The 18,659-nt window shown below is 38.0% G+C and overlaps 1 protein-coding gene across 2 annotated transcripts in view; it reads right to left on the bottom strand.

Moving 5' to 3' along the window:
- Positions 1 to 6,618: 6,618 nt before the first annotated feature.
- LOC110371662 (uncharacterized) overlaps positions 6,619 to 18,659 on the bottom strand; it is a 46,811-nt gene continuing 34,770 nt past the window's right edge. For both annotated transcript variants that reach the window (XM_021328011.3, XM_021328012.3), the window contains exons 3-4: positions 9,345 to 10,938; positions 6,619 to 8,114 (exon numbers count right to left, since the gene is read on the bottom strand). In XM_021328011.3, coding sequence (XP_021183686.1) covers positions 7,271 to 8,114; positions 9,345 to 10,864 — 2,364 coding nt within the window. In that variant the 5' untranslated portion in view covers positions 10,865 to 10,938 and the 3' untranslated portion in view covers positions 6,619 to 7,270. The remainder of the gene's footprint in view (positions 8,115 to 9,344; positions 10,939 to 18,659) is intronic.

Here is an 18,659-nt window from a genome sequence, read left to right as displayed (position 1 = left end):
TATATTAGATGTAAATTTATTAGATTTTAGTGATACAAATATTAGTAATTCAATAAACTATGACAACAAATTACCCAATGAAGAAATATTTCAACTTAAAAATATCTTACAAAAGTACAGCCAATGTTTTTCTTGCAATATGATGGATTTAGGTTATACCAACATTGAAAAAATGGAAATTGAATTGATTGATACAACACCTGTTGTATACAGACCATATAGATTATCTTACCCGGAGAGAGAATTAGTAAAATCCATGGTTCAGGAAATGCTTGCCGCAGACATTATTTGTGAATCCAATTCGGCATATGCTAGCCCAGTCCTTTTAGTTAAGAAGAAAACAGGTGACAAAAGACTTTGTATTGACTATCGAGCACTGAATAGAAAAACTAAAAAGGAGCATTTTCCCCTTCCACTGATTGATGATCAACTAGATCGATTAGCTGGTCATTCTTTGTTCATTAGCTTAGATTTAGCATCAGGCTACTACCAATTAGCTGTTGGGGAGGGTTCCCAAGATAAGACGGCATTTGTTACGCCGGATGGCCAATATCAGTTCAAGAGAATGCCATTCGGTTTAGCTAATGCACCATCAGTCTTTCAAAGGACAATGAACAAAATACTAGCTAAAATAGATTATGCCCTTGTTTACATGGATGATATTTTAATCCCAGCACACACGTTTAATGAAGGTTTAAAAAGATTAGATGAAGTTTTGAGTATTATCCGTGATGCTAATCTCACTCTAAAATTAGAAAAATGCTTCTTCTTTTATACACAGATTGATTTCTTAGGCTTTGAGGTAAGCGGATTGGGCATAAGACCCGGTTCTCGCAAAATAACTGCAGTAACAAACTTCCCGACTCCAAACAATGTCCATGACGTTAGACGTTTCATAGGTTTAGCCAGTTTTTTTCGACGTTTTGTAAAGGATTTCTCCCTGATTGCACGTCCGCTAACCGATTTGTTAAGAAAACGGATTACATGGAAATGGTCAGACGAACAAGTGACAGCGTTTGAGACTCTAAAACGTAAATTGGTCGAGAGACCATTACTCGCACTATATGATCCCAAGTTAGAAACTGAGCTACACACAGATGCGTCAAAACATGGTATTGCAGGTATCCTAATGCAGCGTAACAAAGAAGGAATAATTAACCCCGTAGCATATTACAGCCGCAAAACATCGGCTGATGAGCAAAAGCTTCACTCCTTTGATTTAGAGACCCTAGCTGTCATAGCATCGCTAAACAGATTTCGTGTGTATCTATTAGGATTAAAATTCAAAATAGTGACTGACTGCAATGCGCTCCGAACTACTATGACAAAAAGAGACCTCATCCCTAGAATAGGTCGGTGGTGGGTGCAACTCCAGGAGTACGACTGTGAAATAGAATACAGGGCAGGCTCAAGAATGTCGCATGTTGATGCACTCAGTCGTGCTCCTGTTGACGAACCCACTACCCTTGACTCTATACACGTTATTGATGTACTCGCTGTAGAAGCACAAGACTGGATAGCTACAGTTCAAAGTGATGATGAAGAAGTTAAAAGAATTAAGGAAATTTTAGCCAGTAAAGACACAACATTTATAGTTGACGTTCATAAAAATTACCAACTGAAAGGTAATTATGTTTATAGAATAGTAGATGGTGGATTACGTTGGGTAGTCCCGAGATCGGTTAGGTGGCAATTACTAAAGATGAACCACGACGATGTGGGTCATTTTAGTTATGATAAGACGCTAAATAGACTGAAGGGTTCATTTTGGTTCCCTAAAATGCGAAGATTCACAAAAAAGTATGTTAAAGCTTGCTTAGAATGTGCGTATCATAAGGCACCCGGAGGACCTAAAGAAGGACAACTTCATCCGATTCCAAAACCGGACATACCGTTTCACACGTTGCATGCCGACCACCTAGGTCCATTCGTTCGTTCGCGGAGAGGCAACATGTACCTTTTGGTAATCATAGACGCTTTTACAAAATTTATCAGTATAAGACCTGTCAGAGACACAAAGACTGCTACTGCCATTAGAGTCTTAAAGGATTATTTTAGCTATTTTGGAGCACCCACTCGATTAATTACAGACAGGGGGACGTGTTTTACTAGCTCCAAATTTAAAACTTTTGTAAAAGATAGTAGTATTAAACACATATTAAATGCTGTCGCAACTCCGCGAGCGAACGGCCAAGTTGAAAGATTCAATAGAACTATTTCAGACGCTCTTAGTGCAAAGTGTCATGATAAAAATGATAACACCTGGGATGAATATGTTAGTGAGGTTCAGTTAGGATTAAACACATCAATTAATAAAAGTACTGGTAAAAGCCCATCTGAATTATTGTTTGGTTACAACGTTAAAACCGTATCTGAGAATATATTAGGCGATGTAATTAATACAACTGTGGATCGAATTAGCGGTGAGGAATTGACAGATCTAAGAAATGAATCTCTACGTAAAATTGGAAATGCACAGAAATTAGCTAAAGATCGATACGATAAGCATAGAAAGTTAGCTACAAAATACAATGAGGGTGATCTCGTTAGATTAGAAAGAACTACATTTGATAAAGATAGGATCGGGAAATCGAAGAAACTGATAGCTAAATTTCACGGACCTTATAAAATTGTTAAAGTATTACCCAATGATAGATTTTTGGTTGAAGATACTCCCATTACAAGAAAGAAAGGTAAAAAGTACGAAAACGTAGTATCTATTGATAAAATACATCCGTGGTTGAATTTTAAATCCTTGGATAGCGAAAACGACAGCGATGGGAACGACAAGAGTGATATGGATTGACCGTTAGAATTAAAGAATGTTAAAATTAAAACTAGTGTAGTAGTAAGATGATGTAAAATTATATATTGAATACCAGAGTTAGTGCTTATTTGATGATGATGAAGCAGATCATGACAGACTACACTAGTGTAGGTTGTGAGCTTGTTGAGATACTAGAAGCAGATCATGACAGACTACACTAGTGTAGGTTGTGAGCTTGTTGGGATACTAGAAGCAGATCATGACAGACTACACTAGTGTAGGTTGTGAGCTTGTTGAGATACTAGAAGCAGATCATGACAGACTACACTAGTGTAGGTTGTGAGCTTGTTGGGATACTAGAAGCAGATCATGACAGACTACACTAGTGTAGGTTGTGAGCTTGTTGAGATACTAGAAGCAGATCATGACAGACTACACTAGTGTAGGTTGTGAGCTTGTTGAGATACTAGAAGCAGATCATGACAGACTACACTAGTGTAGGTTGTGAGCTTGTTGGGATACTAGAAGCAGATCATGACAGACTACACTAGTGTAGGTTGTGAGCTTGTTGGGATACTAGAAGCAGATCATGACAGACTACACTAGTGTAGGTTGTGAGCTTCTGAGGTCCTGTTGTGAAGATATTTGTACAGATGACACAGATCATGACTGACTCTAGGGTCATGTGTGTTAGTGCATACCAAACAGGCGACGCAGATCGCATCAGACTATACTAGACATAGATCGCAGATTGCGATTCAATGTCGGTATGGGATGCGAGCGTCAGTGATGTTAATTGTGAATGAATGTCCCTAGGGAATAGAAGATTGTTCATTTTGTTTTATTTCTTTTTATTATTTTATGTTATTAACTTGAATTTATGTTATTCTTATTTTAATGCTTAACTGATATAAGAGAGAAATATCCCCATGAGAGGCTCAATTGCATTATTGATTAACCTTGGTGTGAGGACACACCCTGACTAGGATGGCCGAGCATTTTTGTTATGTTATTTGTGATCATTCCTGTGTACCGTATTATAAAGACTGACTATTGTAATTTATAGATAGTTAAAGAAAGCTTGTAGTGAGACTTAAGTATGCTGTGAACTCTTTTTATTATTATAATTATTTTGTTCTATGTTTATGTTTTAAAATTACCTCATGTTATGTTGCTCGACTTGATACTTCAGTACCTGCTTACCTATACTTATTAAATTTAAGATCTTCAGTTAGGCTGAAGTGTACTGTATTTAATTTTTTTATGTTTGGAAGTTATATAATTTTTGTTGTGCTACTCTACTTGATAATTTGGTTCCTATTTGTTTGTACTAAGTATATTGATACTCTAAGATGGTGTGAGGACACACCCTAATTAGGATGGCCGAGCTGTTAGCATCGACATAGAATATCTGTTGATTTTAATATTAATGACTAGCAACACTGACAAAAAGGCGGGAGGTCGAACTGTCAAAGTGAAAAAAAGAATGGAAGTTTTGTTTGTTAAAAAGTTTAAGAAAGTTGTAAGAAATTAAAACAAGTGTTGATTGTTATGTTGTGATTCTGAGAGAATAAAACTTTATTTAAGATACTTTTGGTGCAGTTTTAATGGAAGAAGACTTACAAAAGGAGTACCGTTCCTAATTGAAGTGCTTTCAAAAGCCATTGAATATAGATTGCAACAAGACGTTTGCATTTCCAAACAAAAGGGAATGGTGAGTAGCGTTCATTCAAATATCAAAGCAGGTCGTTACTACTGTTAAAGCACTGACTTTATTGTATAATGGGGAATTTACATTGCTAGATTGCAATGTTAATGACGATCGGAATACTGTTGAATAATCTTATCGTATTCCTCTCCTGGGTTAATCTAGACTTTCCTCCAATCTCTTTCAATTGAACTTTAGATTTCAATAATTAGACTCATCTCGCCACCGTTTCCAAGTTAGCGGGAATACTAATATTCAATCGTTTGTGTTCATCCGAGATTAACCAAGTTAGGAATGTTGCTTAAAAAGTGTAAGTTTTATTTGATGCCCTTACCACAGAGGCCGTGTTTTGTTTCTTACCGTAGTTGATGACTCAATGGAAACCATGTGGGTAACCAATTCAAGTGAGGGAACAGTGCATATTGCCACACACACGTATTCTGTATGAGCGACCGCTACCATTGATTTGATTGGACCGACCACATATACAAGCTTGTCTTGGTTTGCCTGATTTCATTGTTTTATATAAGGATCGGTATTGACGTGTCTTGTTACGTAAGTATCATAAATAGCAATCATAGCCTTGCGAAATAAGCATTTCTATAGTAGAAAAATTCTTACTTAAAATCGTTTTTATTACTTCATCAACAATTTAGTAACACAAAAATATCAAAAGATGTTTTTTGTATATGTATTCATCCATTGTATTTATAGCGCAGTCAAAAGGTCGACAGTCAAGTTTGCCACAAATAGAGTTTAATGATGCGTGCATTTTCAGTTAAACATCATTTACGTGCTGAAATTTATAGTTACGCAAAATGAATATGTGCCTACAACTATTTTAAATATTTAATATTTCTTTTCAGGTCTTTGTCATAAAAACAAGAGAAAAGCGGCCTCGCAAGTATTCGCAGCATGTGACTGACATCCAACATGTTCCGACGAACCGCACACTAACGACTGTGGTACCAACAACTTTTATATCAACTTTGTTAGCTTTCTGAAGTCGTTTCCCCGATTTCAGCCACGTGAATGCCGAGTAATAGTTGCCTAGTTGCTCCATACTTTTTTTATTAACGTTGATGAAATCCTACAGTACACTAGAAACCTTTTATAAAATAATCAAATTCAACATTGCTTTTAGACCGAAGATCCTCTCCTGCCACAGTCCTTTCAGACTGCAAGTCCGCCCTTACAGAACTGGCAAACCCCTATAGCTCGAACCATTTTGCTACGCAAGTCCACAATCTCCTCTTAGATGCTGAGTCTGCTGGCCTCAGTATATCGTTCGCTTGGATTAAATCCCATATCGGGATTCCAGGCAACGAACTGGCTGATTCCGCCGCTAAATCTGCTGCCAATCTTCACCGCTCCTGTGACTATGCATCGATCCCAATCAGTTACGTTAAATATAAGAATAATCTCCTCTGCCGCCAGGCAGCCTCTGATCTCTATGACACAGCAACTCACATCAAAACTCTTATCCCCAGCTATCAGCAGCTCCAAATATATTTAGCGTCAGTCAAACCAAACTTCGCGATCACGCAATATTTATCCAACCACGGCTACCACAAATCTTATCTTCACCGCTTCCACATCACCCCCGATAATCTGTGTCCATGTGACGGGATTAGCATTCAGACCTGGAAACACCTGACTCAGGAATGTCTTCGCTTTTCTTCCACTCGGAATGACCACTTGATTGTGGCGGATGGTTCGAGCCCCTATGACATAACCCAGCTGACGCCAGAAGCTATGGATACCATGCACAATCACATTTTTCAGATTGTCGGGCAGCTCAAGCGGTTTAACAACAACAACTAGCCCATTTGTAACCGCCGATTACCATACCATCATCCCACCGTTTCCCAACATTACATCATCCCATCATTTCTGTACCATATACGTAAATTTAGTTTTATATTTTATTTATTATGTATGTATATATTATATATAATTGATAAAACATATCCCTCCTCAAACTACCCACAACATCTAAAACCCCTCCACAATACCTCCCCAACCCAAAACCAGTCAGGAGAAAGGCGCAGACATACCATAAGTGTTACCCTTTCTCCCCAATGTAAATATTAAAAAAAAAACATAAACGACTTTGAAGGAGTTGTAAATTTTCTTTAAAACGTTTTTATGTTGATGTTGGAATTGGGGAAAGTTAGAATGTATTATCCGCTTACCCACCCACGTAAGTTGGAAAAGTTTGTAGGTGGGCCCGCTCGTACCTTTATGTAACATTTGATTGATATTATTTACATTTAACATATTTGACGTTTAATACTATTAGCAATTTAAGACTTTTATTTTGAGCATTCAGATAACTCACCTGTTCAGCTAAATTATTTATGAAACCTTGTCATCCCACGCTCGAACAAACGTCTTTCTTCAATTCCCTTTACAGTGATAACGCTTTCAACGTACATTCTAGGTGTGCTGACACCAAGGATTTATTTTTCTTTCATTGATACTTACCCTTTCAGAATGTTTGATACTTGCTCCGCTTACAATAGATTACTAAAACAATTTAGACATTGAAAATGATTTATTTCAACTTGAAATTATGCTTTCATGTTTTCACTTTCTTACAAACAATTATTTTTAATGACTTATCAACATCAGTTCAAATATGAACGCATTTATTTACAAGTTCTTAACTTTCTAACAATTCATTATTGGTTCACTTTAATCACAAGTCATCCAATGTCTAGTAGATTATTATAAATGTCCGATCACATATTCGTCTATTAAATCAGACGTGATAATATTTACAAAACATCTACTTAATTACGATATAGTAATGACGTCAACCACTCAGGTCTCGGCTGTGAAGGCTTGTACTCCGAGGGGCTTAGAGCCAGCGGAGACGCAGCATCTGCTAAAGCCACCGAGGACGAGGTCTCTGTCACAGCTATACTAGGCTTTGGTTTCAGTATAGACCGCAACTCGTCGTTGTCAGAAGCCCGGTTGCGTTGCAAATTCTCCCGGGTCTCCTTCATCCTTGAAAGTTGTTCTCTCAAACTTCTGTATTCTTCAAGGAACTTTTCCAACTGTGAAGCTCGGAAATCAAAGTCCTCAATAGGTTGACCCGTCCGAGAATAATCCCGTAACCCGGAAAGGTCGAGAAGTGGTGTGGCGGAGGGCACAGTAGGTTGCTCTCTTGAAGGAGAAGCCGGGAGACTAGGATTTCGGCGAATTCTATTTCCACCTGTGGAAAGATCTAAAAAACTATTCGACCTCCTGCCTGATCTCTGCCTACTTTTTTCATAAGTTCTATCCAAAAAACTAGCAGAGTCTGCACCGGAACTGTTTCTCCGACTATTAAGGAGAGGACTACGACTATCGCCATCCTTTTTTCGCGGTATTGTATAAAAGTAGTATGGATCATGTTTCATTTCACTTCGTAGGTACGAGGAGGTTCCTAGAGCACTCATTTCGATGAGGTCGGGGTAATTCTTTTCGCTGTCACTACCAGACAGGTCGTTGTCGAGGCGCTCGCGAGGTCGCGTACGTGGACATGTGCGCCCATTGTTGTTAAACCGACTGTTTTCAGATAATATCTCTACATGGGCACTCATCATTCCCGTAGAATTGGAGCTCTGCACTGACTCTGACGTGGCATCAGATCTGAAACAACGAACGGGTTTAATTAAAATATGGCGCATGGAAATGGAATAGAATAAAACAATGGAAAATAATGACTGTGTGACGATACGTATTTTCCGTTGCATTGTTTTGCGTAAATCAATATCTTGCAAGCGGCCAGAGGGCTCGGAGCAATCAGCAGTCAGCCGACTGCCTCACTAATCGAAACTATACACACATGGAGAGAAGATTGGCACAATCACTGTACTCGTCAGCCAAAGACGAACAAAGACAATTGAACTATTCAGAATTTACAAAATAAACATTATTCCTTCCCCCGATTGAAGCCCAGACCTCTCTGTCTGAGACATTAAGCTACTAAACCAAGAGGATTAGACAATAATTACTGAACTAATTTTCTCTCGTGCTCTCTAGGTTTGGGGAGATTTTCATCACGAGCTCGCCCCACGACCCACGTTAATTTGTAGTAGGTTCGCAATCAGTTGCGATTTAGGCACTTGGCTTAGCATAAGCCCTTACAGACATAAAAACCCAACATATAAACGTTTATTGACCAAATAGGATTGTCAACTCTGTTTAATGTATTAAATCAAACTTCCAATCCTACTTTTTCATACACGTTAGGATCTTATCTTCTACATTAATATAATTTACCTATTCAAATTTCTCACCAACCACAAAATATGCTTTACGTTACAACATAAAATATTATATTGAAGGTAATAATCCTTTTGTTAACGAGACGAACACATTTCTGATTGTCCTATATTGATAGAATTCGCAAACACCGCAGTAAAACTTCATCTCACTTCGAACAAGTCATATTGTCCCTTATCTGTTATTGTTTTCTGCGACTCTGAATAGGTATAGGTACTCGTAAATATGTATTCTAGTCGCTACCGTCACAAAACTGAGATTTAACGATGTCAAAGTCTTTGATGCTTTACATAAATGTATATTTCGATTCCATTTAAAATATGAATACTCGTTGTGACTATTAACTTGGAACAATAGAGATACTAGTACCTTCAAAGTCCTTGGAAAATACCGTTTTGTAAACCGTCTTTGCATAAAAATTAAGATATTTCTAAGCTTTACAAACTGTAATCAATGTCGTAGCAGGTGTATCAATCTATCAAAATACCTGAATTTCTTGAGGAAGGCAAGATGTTATGCTATAGAGATTGTATTTCATAATAGGCAAGATCAAATAACCAATTATCATAAATTACGTAAGAAATATTGAATTACCGTAAATTGTAGTCGCTGAACCGTGGTATGTGTAGATCTCGTTCGGGAATGTTACCCCTTGAGTTTGGCGGCTCAAAGTCAGCCCTGCGCCACCCTGCCTCCATCGTCGGCGTCACAGAACACTCCCTTTCCTCCCGCGCCTCGCCTCTTAAATACCCCTCGAACTCATCCTCTGGGTCATGTGATGGCACATTCCTATAGTCACCTCTTTTACGAGCACTATCAGAAGCTATCACCCGTGGCACTTCAGCATTCGTTTTGAAATTCGCTTCCAATTTATCGTAACTATCATCGCGATGATTAGTTGTCACTATCTGTTCGTTCCATCTATCTAATTGTCTTTTCTTACGAGTCTCGTATACACACAATCCTATTAAACACGAACTTAACACTATCACTGCTGACACGGCCATCCCGGCCATCAGTGCGCGCCCACCAAAACTTTTATTTTCTGGTTTCTTTTCTATCGCTAAACTTAAAATAACCTCGGCTTTGCCAGCACGATTTTCGGCATTACACGTGTAAGACCCAGCGTCCTGCAAATCTGCCGATTTTATGGTTAAATTACTTGTTTGTCCTTCACTACGTAACATAAAAGCTCTACCAGAATTGACATTATTTGAAGTAGTGTTGGCAAGTAGACGACCCGCTCGGACCCATCTAACTCTCGGTGCAGGCACTCCACTCACTCGACAAACCAGTGTCACTTCATCACCTTCTAGGCCTTTGAATTGACTTGCTGCGCTTACTTCTGGATGACATGCAAAATCCTCTAAATCTAATCGATCCCAAGATTGAGACATTAACCGTGGTGGCAATGCGCAGTCGGGTACCACTGTTGCTGGGACATTCTTTCTTATCATCCAATCTCGCATGGGTCTCAGAGCACAAGTACACTCCCACGGATTACTTGCTAGCTCCAAGCCTTTTAAAGACCGCAGCGGTGCTAAGACCGCCACGTGAAGTACTTGAAGTTTATTCTTACTAAGCTCCAAATATTCCAAAGAAGATTCGAGTCCTGCGAAACCACGAGGCTCTATTTCGGCTATTTTGCAAGCACTAAGTGTAAGGCGAACTAGATGGGGGAGTGCTATAAAGGATTCGTCCCCAACTTTCGTAATGGGATTACCACCGAGCCGCAGTTCTCTAAGCTCGGGGATTGAATCGAACGAATGTGAAGGTATTGCTTCCAGACGGTTGCGAGAGAGATCCAATTCGACGAGGTTAACAAGCGCTCGGAAAGCGTATTGTCTGATGGTCCGTACGTTGCAAGCGGGGAGATAGAGGCGCTGGAGGTTAAGTAGGCCGGCGGCAGCGAAGGCGTCGTCGCGGACGGTGGGCAGGCGGTTCTCCGCCAGGTCGAGCAGCTGCGTGGTGGGGTCGAGGCGCGGCGGCACGGAGGTGAGGCCGGCGCGGGCGCACAGCGCGGACTCCTTGCCGCTGCGCCACTTGCACTCGCAGTGGCGCGGGCAGTCGGCGGACGCGGCCGCCGCCAGCGCCAGCACCAGCAGCACCCACATCCCCTGCGCCTGCTCACCCAGCGCCGCGGCGTTCGTCTTCACCGCCCAGCGTCATCCCCCGAACCAAGGGCACCCTGCGGAAAAACACTTCGCTTTAATTATGCTATACTCACATAACTATGCCTATAAAATTGTAGTAAATGTAAAGCTACTAAAATTGTAGCTTTAAGTAATATTAGTTTCAGTCCTGAAAGTCAGGACTTTTAGTCTTTAAATGAAAAATATGGTATGAATATTATTTAAAAACACATATTGCGTAGAAAGACGTAAACATATAGAGTACGTTCGAACTTTTATCCATTTAGGTATCTAAACATAGATATTTGGACAAGTGCTATTTCAGATTTTGTTTTTACTTCACGCCTACTCTATGTTACTACCTAGAGGGGCCAGTAATAATAATATTTTATATGTAATATCTTAGCCGTCAACAAAAATATTTTTATTAGATACCTACTTAGTTACATTTTGCGGCTGGCTATAAACTTTATGTCGTTACAGCTTGACCGAAAAAAGGAAAAAAATGGTTCCATACCCTGAAGTTTATAGAGGTTACTATAGAATCATAATATAAAGACAGTGCTATAGCCTCGTGGAGATTATATTTGTTATAAACTACATAGTGGTTTCTAACAGTACTTGACAATGCCATTAACGTTTTATATGGAGGTTGTTAATGAAAATGAAACTAAGGTTTGCAGGTTATACGATATGTTGGTTATAGACAAGGAATGAGATCGAATGGAGCTCACCACGACTTTGTAGAGGTAAGCTCTCGTGCCAAATATTACTTTACAGCTTTGCGGTTGTTATGCAAATACTGTTATCAGTTCGGGCACCTAAATACCGACATTGTTGTTCAACCCCGCTGTTATGGTTAAATAGAACTTTCAACTTGTCTGGCGATGTTTCCAACCAATGCTTTCAGGTAAGAAATTGTATTACACTCAATGTTACCGTGCGCACTTATCGGTATACTCTCGAGAGCATAATTGTTTTTTATTTGTTTCCGATAAAATGTGACAATGAAGCTTTCTATAGAATTGCTGTTTCGATATTGTATGTTACTTACGGTGCTAGCGACACCTGTAACCGTCAATTCAGAGTGGAGTCTACAATTCTGCATAATGGATATTAAAACCAAATATAAAATAATATAACTATTGTATGTATATAGAAAGAAATAGCTCTAGATTGCTTTAAGGGACCGTTATGGGCATAGACCCCTCAAAACCTAAGCCCTTAGAAGTGGCCGCAACTATTTGCAACACAAAAGCAAATCGAAGAGACTTATACTCGACTCGTTCAATCACAACAATGCCTCATACTGACATGCTTTTGTAACTTATGTAGATGACATGACTCTAATAGTATAAATGCGAAAGTAGCTCTGTATGTCTGTCTGTCGAAGATGCACACCAAAACTACTCAACTGATTTATATGTAATTAGAATACAGAAAGTCTACAAATGCCTGAGAAAGGTGGTTAGTTTTTATCCGGCTGTGGGAAGTAGTATCCCCGAGATGCTGTTGGAACAGCTAGTTTACAATAAGCGACCTGTTTTAATATACAAACATAGGTAGATCCTTTTTATTTTATTCATTCATACCTTTATTTCAGGCAACTACAAATTAGGCCCTAGAAAAGACACATTCATAGTTATTAATAACAATACCTTCTTATAACCTACATAAAATAATAATAACTTTAACTATTTTTATCTAAAACGTTTCTAAAATAGGCACCTAAGTGCTCTTAATACCTACTTATGTACCAACTAGTTCGCTAGTTAATAATACCTAGAAGCTGTAGGCAAAATTCTCCGTAAGAGAACATACAAATATTTTGTCTACCTATGTTAATGCGAATATTTGTGTGCTCAGTAGTTTTCCGCAAGGAATCTAATCTTTCGCTGTGGGTGGCGTAAAAGGTAACTAGGTTGGAGTAAATGCTACAATCACCATTTTTTTCGCTAAACGTGCGGGTGATAGCAATATTCTCAAACAAACGTTCGCATTATCGCTCTAACAGGATTTTTGCTACACTTTTAAAGGTTTCAATGTGATTAGAATCTTATAGAATTCTATCTGAAGTCCTTTTCCTTGAATAACGCGTAGAAGCTTATTCTGACTAAAAGTACACTCTCACCAATCATTAAATCGAAAGTGCTCTATGAGTGCTCAAAAAGTGGACCCTACCATTAGCGTTAGATTTTCCCTTATTTCGATCGCAAATGTCCTTTACCATTTCTCGGACGCCGAATGAAAAAAAAGATCCGGATAAAACGAAAAAACCTGTCTTTACGAGGAACGTATTTCACTCAGATAATGATTAAGTAGTAGGCAGATGTTTGAATATCTTCAAAATAGCGGTATGTTTCCGCAACTACGGTAAATCAAAGTGATTTCCCGCGGGGATTGAAAAACACTTTGAAACCAAGCATGAAATGAAGTCGCGACAACGAAAACGTGCACGACAACTCACTGTCAGTGCTACTAAATACGACGTCACATATATCGCAGTTTAGATACAATGCATAAAATCAACTGTCCTTCGCAAATCACTGCCCCATTTGCATATGCCTTGAACTCGTGCCGCTGCCGACTGTACGGCACGCCTAATTGCACCGCAACAAATCTGTAGCGCACTGTACCCCCACAACTCTATGGCTCGACGTGCACACCTAATGGCTGCCACTCCGATCACGCAACACTCGCGTGTTTCGTTTCATTCACGTACGAGTACCTCATATGCAATGTATGATTATTCGATTCCACGTGTTATAAGGCCTGCATGCCGCGGGGGCAATGTAGGACACGAGGTCGTATACTTCGCACACATACACAGCAAAAGGGTTCACTCTGAACGATGTACTCATTTAAATAGCTATCTTGGGACTATTAATAAACTGTAGCTCACAAACACTGTTTGTTTCATGTTGTTTTTCTATTAACAGTTTTTTACGGAACGAAAATAAACATTTCGGCTATAAAGATCCTATAAAACTATAGAGGACGGGTAAATAAACGTCCTGACGATTTATGTCCAATAATGAAATTGCAGGCCAAAGCTAGTCCACATTTTAATCCTTTGATAGTCGTTTACGCCGAACTGAATCTGCCCTCTGACGCAGTACTAGATTTATGGTTAAAATACACTAACTGGAAATCTATAGGCAGATAATCCTAGCGTAGCGTGCTGATACATTGTAATAAACGTTAATGTCGAATCATTTGACAGTTTTCCAAACAAAAAACTCACCCTTTAGATAAAAGGGTTTTTTTTTTAATACACATCACCCCTGGTTCATCCCTAAGTCCACAAAACTCTGTGAATAATTTAAAATCAATTGGATTGCTCCAATAATCCGGAACTTTCTCGTGAAAAATTTTGTACTTACAAAAAGGTAGCGCGGGAACTTATTCAATAATTTCACACGTAATAGCATCGGTCACTTCCAATTCATGAGATAATTTGCTAGTAGGCAAAGTGTCACAATTGTTTAAGATTAATCCTGAGGGTATTTCAGGCCTCCGAGGAAAAATAAGGGACTCATTGTGCCTCTTTTAGTGGGACGTTAAAATTAATTTACTTTTGTGTACGGGCCGTGGGTCACTTCTTGTTATTCGAAAGGTGAATAGTTGTGTTTCTTTATTCTCTGTTTAATATTGAGAGGGCACTTCTGGTTTCTACGGCAACGCTAGTATAATTAAATATTATATAAATTCAGAAGGCCAAACGCCATTAAAAATAGTAAGGAGGGACTTATCTTTACGAGTTGTTGTAATAAATGTTTGTTATTTTATAGCGGAAGGTCTTTCCAAATTGAAACAATAAATCTTTGTTATAAGCTATAATAAATAGTCCCGAGGAAATAATATTGGAGCGATTTTATTTATTTTTGGTAACAAGCGAGCTTACGGAATAGATCTAATATTATTGTAAATGTTCACTGGACGTATCTAAGTATTTTATTTAGGTGCACGTTTGTAAAATAAATACCTATGTATATCATAGTAGAATAATAAATTTCAGCTAGCGAAGTTCAAGTTTATTAATACTAAGATAACAAAGTTTGCAACTTTATTTCAAATTAATCAAAACTGGTGGGTATATTGAAACTGTGAAAATATGTAGATATCTATTTTATTCGTGTTTTTTTAACTAAAATTATACTTTTTGCTGGCCTGCATACTCTTTCTTGTATATTCTGAATAAGGTACATTCGTCGGCACATTTCGATCCGAATCACCTAGCGGGCCAAAATAAGAGGAAGCCCATACAAGTTCGTAACCCTATTGTGCAATATGTGCGTACTAACATTTTAGGGGAAATTTCTTTGTAAGCATTATTGGAACAGACCGACAGGCTGATGACGACGGACAAATTCATCTGCTAGTGAACGAAGAAAGAATACTAATAGGTTGTAAGGTCCTTAGGGTTCTGATCGAGATTGCACGAACTGACTTAGATGTACACAGAGCTAAGCTGTGAACAAATACGACTGACCAAATAAACTTGAACGCTGAAATCCGTCTTTAACCTAGCTCCGCTTTCCAGAAAGTTCTAAGATAAAATATTTGTTTTACTCGCTATTCATTATACTGATAATCTAATATAGGTAAATATCAATCAGAGAAGTGATAAAGAAATTAATAATGCTCTTAAAATGTGATGAAACATTTACTTCTTTTTATATAAAGCTTGAGGTAGGTATTCTTAATTAAAAGTAAGCAATTCGAAACTTACACAATTTAACAAAAAACACAACATTATTACATGGATGATACAAGAGCCCAAAGTTTTAAAACATCTGTTAATTCTGTAAACAATTGTTCAACACAAACCTTACAATTAAATACTTTATTTTCTTAGAACATTATAAAGCGGTTTCTAACAAAACCTATGTTTCCAGTAAAGCACCTGGTTTTACATCTAGTTCATACTAAATTAATCAAGTTAAAACAACTGCGAAACAGTAGAAGTAGGGCGGCGGTAACTACACCCAATATTTCCATTATCTCTTATATATGCAAATATATTTTCATTATAAAGTTTCTCCATTAATATTGTAGAATGAAAGGTGTGAAATATGAACAGAGCTTATGTTTTTTTGTTGTAATATAACGGTTGTTTTCCCTGAAGAGAAGTAAAAGCGAACCTTTGTAACGTTTCATTTTGTCATTTTAAGTTTCATATACTAATAATCGAATACAAATTGGGACGCCCTAGCGGACACTGAGAAAAAATAACACATGTGTAGTAATTGTATAAATATGTAATTGTATAAGAGGTTCATTGAACTAAAGCCGCATAAATTATGTTTTATATAAAACCCCCAACAATAGCACTTGTTATTTCGTTATAATAGGTGTATTTAAGTCAGTGTAAATAATAACACTGTTCATAACTTTCACAAAATACCAACACATTAGAAACCAATCAATCAATGCTATGTACCTACGGTTCCGCAAGGCAAACAGCATTTTTTATATATAAATATTGAACAAACTAAACCAATATTTACCAACCATATTTGTATTTCCTGAACCAATAATCTCATGTTCCCCATTATAAGTTATGGACTAGCAACTTGTCTTCGCTCGTAACATTGTAATTTCCATCCTTGTAATTTTCAATTAGTTTTCGTAGTGGAACAAATATGTACATAGTTTACAATCTTGCGTGACGAGCGAAATCGTTATTTTCATAATTACGAAGTCATTAATGTCTTGACGACACCCCACTGGAGCACAAACACGAGAGGGGCAATCTAGCGCGAATACCCACCTTCCTCTAGCGTTGACACTTATTGCTCAATCTTAGAATACGTGAGCGTATACACATTTACATAAACATAGCCACAACAACTTAGTCCATCTGTTTATGTCAGAAATGTATGCAGGCTTTCGTGCGGAAAATAACTTATGAAATTCACGAAAGCTTAGTAATTTATCATTGTAATTATTTATTGTAGTTACCTTAGAGGATAATAGCTCAGCTTGTGCGTAGATCTCTAGAGTCACTTTAGATCTTTTTTGTAAACGGTTCTTTGTCTAATATATACACCCGCTCGATGGAACATTAATAACTTTTTTCTATCTACCAAAAACAAACACAACCTATTTCTCGCCTCGGCTCTTTTTACTATAAATCCTAGTCATGCACGTTTAAAGTGCTGTTGAAAAATACATTTATGATATTATTATTGTCAAGTGGAAAACCGAGCCTTTGAATGTTTTCCGTGAAGTGCGTCAATACGGCTACATAACAGTAAAAGTAACATCTTACTTAGCTCACGCTGGTGGTACGACCACTAAAAACACAACGAGTAAAAACCATAGGAACGCATCTCCCGCCGTTAACTCTTATGGTATTGCTCTGCTCTGAACGCTGTTTTCCTACACTTTCAGGACGGAATGGGAAATTTCCCAGATCACATATTGGTTTTACCTAATCTTCACTTTGAGCGGTACAACATAGAATTTATCGAATCGGATATTCGAAGCGGATAATCTTCAATAGGGGATCCAGCGGTCAGCACCATATTCCCGTGGCTTTTGTTGAGCGTGCGTGTCGAATTTTATCCGCAAATGGCAACATTTGTTTTATAGGATACTATCATGCTGTGACGGCCCTTAGATTCGGACCATAAAACCATGTGGAACTCATGGATTTTATATTTCATTCCTGCGCGTTACGTCTTCGCATACCCTCTGTGCTTTCAAACATTTGACAGTTTGCTTGAGCCCGTCATGTTTGAGAGAAAGCTCGTACGACAGATCCCGACGTCTTCCTCGAGTTTACACTTTTCATTATAATGCCAGTTAAATTCTCAAAGAACTGATTTTTTTTTTAACAAATTGGTATTTATTTTTTAACATTTAGGCAGATATTATGTGCGTACTATAATGAATACCCAGGCTAAGCCAGCATATGGCAGATAGAGTCATAAAAAAGGCCATGTGTCACTAGATCCGATCGAAATGTACCCTGGATTATGTTAATCCCGGCCATCAGCTGCTTTTGTATGCAAAAATTCGTTTCGCTCTCTAGTTATATTGTGATATGTAGTAGCCAATAAAGGCAACTTACAAATAGGTACTTTATAATCAGAGATATATTGTACAAAATAACAAACGACACTAAATGTTAAAAGTTTTCAATTATTTGAAGTAAGTAACAGCACCATACGGTTTCGCTACTTAGTTAAACTAATAGGTACACATAATTCAAACAATAAAATTTTATTTTTGAAAAACGGTTTTATGTAGGTATCCATGTACCTCTCTGGTAAAACAAGTAAGGAAGACTTTGTTCTAGGAATTCACAATCTGCTTGACTATTCAAAATAAGATTTTGGGCAACTCCATATATTTTACGTCTCAGAAAGCAATTACGATATCAACGACGCGGAAGATGGTAAAGGGTTGCTAATGCTGGAGTACAAAGTGAGTGGCTCGAACATGTACTTAAATAAGTGTAAGTACATGTCGAACAAGCATTATTGTACGGAATTTTGAGGCGAAATACTTCCTTTACTTGGAACTAGGAGGCTGCTCGTTACTCCTCTAAACGTACCACTTTATATGATTAGTTACACTTCTCTACTTCAACTGGAAAGTTGCAGCTAGCTTAAGATTTAGGGGTCTAGCTCGCATGTGCATGAAGCCTCCAATGAAATACGGTCATACATGATACATAGCACTTACTTTAGATACCCGATATATAATGCTTGTTGTTATATAAATAAAATCACAATCCAAAAAGCTGGCCACTTGTAATTGCAATTCA

The sequence above is a fragment of the Helicoverpa armigera genome, chromosome 13 (assembly GCF_030705265.1).
Source record: "Helicoverpa armigera isolate CAAS_96S chromosome 13, ASM3070526v1, whole genome shotgun sequence".
Classification (NCBI taxonomy): Eukaryota; Metazoa; Arthropoda; class Insecta; order Lepidoptera; family Noctuidae; genus Helicoverpa; species Helicoverpa armigera.
This window is presented reverse-complemented; position numbering and strand designations above follow the sequence as displayed.